The sequence below is a fragment of the Haplochromis burtoni genome, unplaced genomic scaffold (assembly GCF_018398535.1).
Source record: "Haplochromis burtoni strain Fernald_Lab_line unplaced genomic scaffold, NCSU_Asbu1 Contig_611, whole genome shotgun sequence".
NCBI lineage: Eukaryota > Metazoa > Chordata > Actinopteri > Cichliformes > Cichlidae > Haplochromis > Haplochromis burtoni.
This window is the reverse complement of record NW_024582972.1, coordinates 247261-255626: the sequence shown is the minus strand read 5'-3', so window position 1 is coordinate 255626 and position 8366 is coordinate 247261. Positions and strand designations below refer to the sequence as shown.

At 38.2% G+C, this 8366-nt stretch overlaps 1 protein-coding gene across 6 annotated transcripts in view; it reads left to right on the top strand.

The window, feature by feature from the left end:
* Window positions 1-7228, top strand: part of LOC106632403 — a 41997-nt gene extending 34769 nt beyond the window's left edge. For 5 of the 6 annotated variants that reach the window (XM_042214802.1, XM_042214804.1, XM_042214803.1 and 2 more), the window contains 2 exons: window positions 1747-1787; window positions 1878-7228. In XM_042214802.1, coding sequence (XP_042070736.1) covers window positions 1747-1787; window positions 1878-1976 — 140 coding nt within the window. In that variant the 3' untranslated portion in view covers window positions 1977-7228. The remainder of the gene's footprint in view (window positions 1-1746; window positions 1788-1877) is intronic. The other variant, XR_006053082.1, reaches the window with a different exon arrangement.
* The last annotated feature ends 1138 nt before the right edge of the window (window positions 7229-8366 follow it).

Below are 8366 nucleotides of genomic sequence, written 5' to 3'. Positions count from 1 at the left end.
GTATCGAAAAAATATCGAACCGTGACACCCAAGTATCGAACTGAACCGAACCGTGAATTTTGTGTATCGTTGCACCCCTAATATATATGTATGTGTATATTCAGTTTTAGACTTTAAATTCACTGTTAACTGTAACTAGGCTCAGAGTGTTAATGCTATTGTATTTTAATAAACAACAATGTCATATGCAAAACTAGGGTGGCAAGAGATAATATTATGCCACCCCATTCCATCCTTCTAGATCCACCCCTGATACAGCAGCTGTTGTGTGTGAGACCTGTTGTGGTCTGGAGTTCACACTGAAAGTATTTCAAGCCTCGCTATGTGCTGCCAAACCAGGTGTTGTGCCAAGGTACGGCGTTATTTTTGTGCCTCTATTCTGAGCGCACGTAAAAATAATTTTTTAAAAAATGCAAGCGCAAATTCTGCATTTTGAGGAGAAAATTTTTTTGAGCAAAGAAAAGTTTAATTTGAGTGAACAGAATTCTACATTTTTGAGCAAAGAAATGTATTTCAGTGTTTGAAATTATCTGTATATACAAACAATAACAGCCCCTCTCGCTCAGTTGTTGGCACTTGCTCAGATCTCTCCTCTGTGAGCTCACAGACATCTGCAGCCCTGCTCTCAGTGTGTCCTTCTCGCTTACAACATCTCTGCTCCGTGTGCACTCAACTCTCTGTACATTGTTCTAAGTGTGCCACAAAACCAACCAATCACAGACTTGGATGCAAATATTCGGATTGGCTGTCACGGTCTCCAATCAGCACGCTAGCTACTGCATTCCGGAAACACAGTCCAGAATGTAGCTAAATCCAGTGGAGTGGTTTGGTTTAAACTAGATTAAAATCAACAAGGGTCTTAAAAAATTATATATTTTAAAATAAAATAATTAAACATACTAACTGAAAATGGATTTAGCATCCAGCTGACCATGACCATGGCAACCATTCACAAGATCATCACAAGTGTAGACACCACTAAAATAAACGTGTTAATCTTTTTATATTACTGCTCAGTGAAATCTCGGTGCTGCTATTTCTAATGTAACAGCTGGATGGAAAGGCTCTAAAGGGTTAGACAGCATGAGATTATATAATAAAGAGACATGGAAATTGTAGTGTCACCAAATAAATGTGAAATTATTTTAGTGATCAAATAGATATTCCCTGTGATAAACAATCTACAAATGTAACTGATCACTTTTCTAATCTGTGTTCTAGTAGCTGCAATTACAACAGTTTCAAAACAAAAGTTTGTTAAAAGAATAGGACCAAGCAAAAAAAAAATTAGATATTTTCTATTTCACCATCTGAATATGAATACATGCCATGACAATGTGACATGCAGTTTGCTGGGCTTTATTTACTGCTTTTTTCTACATGTTGTTCATATCAAATTTATTCCTTCAGTAGTGAATTGATATTGCACTTACTGGATACTATAAAAACAAGAATTAGTGGAAAATATGTTACTTCCAGCCAATTTTAAGTCAAAAGTTCTAACATAGACTGGTCTGGACCAGGTAATGTGTTCATCATAGGTTACCATAGCGATGTAGGTGGTAAAAAGAGATCCACTTTTGTGACAGTAAAATCTCCTGCTTTACATTCAACTTACCTTGCTAACCCAATAATTTTGCTTTATGGTAAACTCCTCAGACCTTTTCCTATTTCAGACACATTATATTTTTATGCATAGAAATACAAAGTGAAATAAAGGTAACTCTGATTCTGTCTCACTCACAGGGTCTAATCAACTCAAAAGACAAGAGTCTCAAACTGAGAGTGTAAGTGAGACAAGTGCATCCTCAGCATTTAATGTATTTACTACAGAGAAAATACAGATGCAAATAACTTTTGCTCTATTTTATTTCTAGTCTTCCTTATACCACTTGTACTCCAGCATCCCTGAGGAGCCAGATGAAACACCTTCAATAAAAACAGACCTGGCATACAGCACTCTACAGCCACACTGAAACACATTAAAAAAATTGAATTGGGATAAAACAGAAGATAAGACTAAAAGGTCATTACACATTTAAGCCATATTGATAAACTAGGAAACTATTTTTCTTTCTTTCTTTTTTTTGTAGCAATCTCACCTGGATAATATTTCTACTTAAGACAATAATTTCCAAAAGATTAATCAAGAATTATTAAACCCAATTTAACACTTTGTAAGTGCATGGCTTGCTTTCTGGTGTCAGCCCAGAACTTTGTATCACCAGTGCACTGAGTATTATTCAAGCAGTATTTGTGCTTTCTACAAAATGTGTTCTGTAGAACATTATGGAGTTTTTTTTATATACTTTCATTACTGTGCCTCACAAGGGCAGTGCCAGCAAAAATGCTGGAGCTTTCTTTATGTTTATGTACCTTGTTAAGAATGATCTTAATAAGGGCACCACCTTTAAAAGAAGGAAAATCAATAAAGCAATTAAGCTGATCTTAACGGATTAACCGTTAATTTGGGGATTCTAATAACTAAAATCATTAAAATCAGTGGGATATCTAAATAAGTTATTAGTTTAATCAGACTCGTAAAATACAATATCGATTTGAAACCAGTTAATAATAATTACAATCACTGTTATATGTGTCACGTGAAGGCTGTGTGCAGGCAGGAGGGGTGGTAAGCAGGACCCAATGCGCAGATACTCAGGGGCAGAAAGTAAACTCAAACTCAGATTTATTGTTAGCTGGCAAAGAGTGAACTAGCAAAACTGAGAATACAAATACTAAACTGAAAATAACAATAACCTGAACTGGCAGACAGACAGACAGCACACACAGCATGAAATGAGAGTAGATCGTGACACGGACAGATGAAAACACAGGGGTTATATACACAGAGGGAGCAATCAGGGAATGAGAGACAGGAGGGAAACACAGCTGGAACAAATCAGGGCTGACGAGACAAAGGAAGCAAAACTAGACGCATTAACATCAGACACAGATTTTCAAAGTAAAATAGAAAACACAGACTTACAAACGCAGACTCACAAACAGGCACCGAAACTAAACACAAGGAGCTAGAGAGCAAAAACAGCAAACACTGGAGCCCAGAAAAGAACTCAAAACAACCAACCAAACAAAAAAGGTTCACAAAAGGTGCAGGCGGCCCACCTCCAAAAAAAGTTCAGGGGGCTGGCCCAGAGGCTGACAGCACAACAGTCCAAACCCGGGCAGTTCAGGGGGCCGGCCCGGCGGTCGACGGCCCAAGAGTCCAGAACCAGGAAGTTCAGGGGGCCGGCCCAGAGGTCGACAACACAAAAGTCAAAAAACCAGTCCAGGAGGCTGACCGCGGAGCCAGCAGCCGCAACAGCGATAATATCCAGCCAATCGCCTGAAAAGTGGCTGGACAGGACAAGGACGAGGTGAGGCAGGACCAGACGGTGCGGAGACCTCTGGCGCAGACGAAGCAGGACGGGGTGAGGCAGGACCAGATGGCACCGAGACCTCTGGTGGAGACAAAGCGGAACCAGCCCATGCGGAGGCCGAAGGCAGAGACGAAGCAGGACTAGATGGCAGCATGACAACCGCAGGCGACGGAATTGGTGGTGGCACTGCAGGCGGCAGTGTGGAAACTGCAGGAGGTGGCGCTGCAAGCAACGGCATGGGAGCCGCAGATGGAGGAGCAGGTAGTGGCACTGCAGGCGATGGTGTGGGAGCCGCAGATGGTGGCACTGCAAGCGACAGCGTGGACGCTGCAGATGGTGGCGCTGCAGGCGACAAAGGTTGGACAGGCCCCTCGGACCCTCCAGTGGAGACAGAAGGCTGAAAGGGCCCCTCAGACCCTTCAGCGGAGACGGAAGACAGCTGCGGAAGCCAAACGTGACCCGTAGAAGGGTGGCTCGAGCTCCCGGGCATGCTTAGCCTCCTGCCTCACCCTCTCCTTGGGGAAGGCAGGAACGGCGAACCTCTGATACCAAGCGGAGTCTGCTGGGTCCATGTTCTGGTTGCAATCTTCTGTCATGTGAAGGCTGTGTGAAGGCTGGAGTGGTGGTAAGGAGGACCCAATGCACAGACATTAGGAGGCAGAAAGTAAACTCAAACTCAGATTTATTGCTAGATGGCAAACAGAGAACTAGCAAAACTGAGAATACAAATACTAAACTGAAAATAACAATAACCTGAAATGACAGAAAGACAGACGGAACACACAGCATGAAATGAGGGTAGATCGCAACACAGACAGATACTTGGTGTAAGAAGGAAAGAAGTTCTGATAGTGACCACGAGAAAACCACCCAATCCACCAGACACATGCAGAAAATACATTAGTGCATGCACACATTGCAGGGGTAATAATACAGTGGAACCCCGACTTACGAATACCCCATTTAACGAAAAATTCAAGTTATGAAGGCACTTAACGGCAATATTTCTGCCCGTGTTATGGCAAAATGCCTGCGTAACGAAATCCGCTGGCTCTGATTGCCTGTGCCCTGAATGCCTTCCGAATCATGTGACAACCCCTTGCCTTTCGTACTTGCGCTTTGCTGTTCCACTTGAACGACGGATTGTTGTTGCAGTTAGCAATTAGCCTATAGCCTATCGTTCACTCAAAAGGCACGATGGGTGCTTCGACTTACGAAAATTTTCGACTAACGAAAGACCCTCGGGAACGAATTAATTTTCGTAAGTCGGGGTTCCACTGTATATGCAAAGCCAAGAAGTTTTTATTGAGCATGGAAGGTACAGTATGAAGTAGATTCCAGGGTTCTTCTGTAGCACAGCTGCATTAAATATTTTCTGTATTATGTTCAAGATATTTTTGTAACAGGATATGTTTTGCTCTTCTGGACACAGATACACATGAGTACACACACATGCATGCACATGCATGCACACACACAAACAAAACAAAACAAACTGTAAATGAAGAAGTTTGTTCTTAAATATCGTTGGCTTTAAAACATGAACAAACAGAATAAAGGCGTGTTCAAATCTACACTGTCTTTCTAGTAATTTATGTTATTTAATCAATGTGATTTTTTAAAAAGTTAAAAAAAAATATGAATGTACTTCAATACTAAAAAGGGAAACAGTCTCATTGTGTAAATTTAGTTCTGTTTATGTTCTCTAAAAGTAGACCGTGAATAAAATTTTCTTGTACAGATACTGATAAAGTAAATTTAAAAAGCTTGTCTTGAAAAAGTGAAACCCGAATATATAATTAAATGCAGACCACACGAGTGAGAGAACAACTCTGCATTCTCATACTGCAGCTAGCCTATATTTCTATACTTCATATATTTTCATCAGCCCCAGCATGAGAACAAATGAATACTTCAACATTACATCACTATTTACAATTATGGTATTGCATTTTTGACTTGTGTATTTTTTCAGTTCAATTCTTGATGATTTAATGAAACACAAAGCATGAGCTGGCTTTACTTAGCCATGAACTGGTAATTTATTTAAAAACCAATTCAATTGTGATATTTGATCTAAGTATGAAAGCAAATGCTGTGCCTTTGAATTCTAATTGAAATTTGCACTTTACCTAAATAAAGTGAACATTATTGAGTGATTATCAAACTTTAAGTTTGATAAAAAAAGTGAAACTTTAAGTTTCACTTTTTCAAGACAAGATTTTTAAATTTACTTTATCAGTATCTGTACAAGAAAATTTTATCAAACTTTAAGTTTGATGATTACTATTAAAAATAGTTAAGCATTTATGTTGCCATGAAACAAAATATCTCTAGAGCTGTTTGTTCTGGGTTTTGTTTTTTTTGTTTTTTTTACTAAAATCCTAACAGCACATTTGCATCCGTATATATTTGCATCCAAAAGCTGCTGTTGCAGTTTATCAAAATGTGTTTCTTATTAAGTTACTACTAAAACTTTGTAGGGGTGTAGAGTGGGTTCATGTTAGTATTCAATTCAAATTTGGCTTACACCCACTAAGGTCTTCAAGGTGAGGTTAATGATTTATTCGTCAAAAAATGACAGAATATAAATTATAAATTTTGATTTTTACAAGTGTGGTGTGTATGGTCAACTTATAGAAAGTATGTCATGTCAGATTTGACCTCTGACCTCTCATTCAAGATCAATAAACTGATTCGAAGGTCAACACGATATTACTGCTATAAAGAGCTATTAAAAACTATGTTCCTTACTGCAATGTTGTACTGAAAACATAAAGGGAATGATATGGGGATTCTAAAGATCACCTTATTTGACCTCTGACCTCTTCTTCAAGGTCAAGCAAGGTCAAACTATAAAGACAAGGATAAAATGTTTTTTATCTTTAAAACTATGCTTTAAATTCTGCTGCCTTTGTGTGGCTACATTTAAGCAATAATATTGGTATGATGGTATTCTAAATATCAAATTATACTTTGCATTTAAATATCATGTCACATGTGACCTTTTGACCTTACTTTCACATTTGACCCACTGCCTTTATCTTTATGAAAGACAGTTTTGTCAAGAGAAAGAGAATAACTGTTATTTAAATACTTAAAAGGAATTTAAATTCAAATTTTGTCACACACACAACCATACACAGTATGACATAAGGTGAAATGCTTATTGCTGTGCAATGCCCAACCATTAAATGACAGTAAGAATTGAAAGTAAGATTTATAGATTACTACAAAAATTTACAGATTTAACTTAGAAATTTACAGTAAGATGTGCAAGTAACAGTTTACATAAGAAATTATTAACAAAAAGAAATTATAAATTATAGGAAGTGTGCAAAAGGAAAAACCAGAGTGTGTGAGGAGATGTAACGTCTGTGGGAGAGTTCAGTCCTACACCTGGTTCAGAGCTCGAATAGCCTGGGGGAAGAAGCTCCTCATCATTCTCTCTGTTTTGGCCTTAAGGGAGTGGAAGCGCTTCCCAGACCTCAACAGTGAGAAGAGTCCGTTGTTGGGATGGGAGAGGTCCATCATAATCTTCCGGGCTTTAGTCCTGCACCGCTTGGTGCAGATGGAGGTCAGGAAGCTCTGATCGAATGATGCGTTCGGCCGAGCCAGTAGTGATGCGCGAATCATGAACGAATCGTTCAATACTCGAAAATCACTTCACTGACTCATGAATCATGATTCACAAGCCCAACTGACTCATCCCTGTTAGCAAACTAATTTCATTAGTATAAATATATCTAGCTTTTAATTAAAATTGTGGAGAAAAACACACCATTTAGTATCTTAACAAATACATTTCTGCTCTGAACTGGAAGAAAAAACCTTGAGTAGAAGCTCACATCAAGACAATAGCTCCTCAGTTCACAGTAGCATCGCTCTGATAACATGCTAACAGAACATTTGAGCTACTCACCCCCTCCCTTCCTGTGCTGAATCATAGCGCCAACGAATCACTCAGGACTCGCTCACCCCCTCCCTTCTGTGCTGAATCATAGCACAAACTAATCACTCACTCACTCACCCCCTCCCTCCTGGCTCATAGCTTCTTCTTCTTTTTCTTCTTGGTTGGCAACCAATGTTAAGGCGCATTACCGCCCTCTGGCTCACAGCTCAGTGGACATTTAGATGAGAAAATATATATTTGGCACATTTAAGGAAAATACTAATAAAATAAAAATAAACAAAATAAATGTTCCCTTTAGAAATTTTTTTTGCTCTTTTTTGTTCTATAAAATAGTTGTTTTCTTTTAGAATCACTCACCTTAGCAGTAGGATATACATGAAAAGAGAAACTAATTAAGTTTGAGTGAAAATGTACATTTTTTGCACTCTCTGGTCAACTGACTCAGTGACTCAAATGACTCAAAAAACCCGATTCACTTTGGTGAGTGACTTATTAAAACTCGATTTAGTAAAAAGAATCAAATTTACCATCATTACGAGCCAGTTAGCAAAAGCCTGGATTTTACACTTGGTTTTATTTCAATACAAAATTTTTAAAGTATATTAAAAAAGAACAAAAAAACAAAATGATTATATACAGAAATATTGTTTCCTTAAAAGTAAATAATGCCCAGAGAGGGGCCTTTCTCACTTCTTGTTCTATATGACATCTATAGGATGAATAATAAACATAGGTCAATACGTTTATTGTCTTCTTCTTTTTCAGTTGTGTAAGTTCTTTAAAAATCTAATTTATGTATATCAGTGATTATTATTGTATCTGTAGAAGCACAGCAAACATAGAAGTTCACAAAAGCTACAGATCAGAAATAACTCAGGTTTGTTTTTTTTTTTGTTTTTTTTTCAGGTTTAATCTTAGATAGAGAAAATCATCTTTATCCAAAAAGACAAAGCTCAGCTGAAACAAAACCAGAATGTGTTGGTATAGTTTGAATGTGATAATATTCTTTTATTTTGTATGGTTTTGCTCCCTTTTGTGGTCACAGTTGTTAATTGGGAAGCTTTTTATACCCA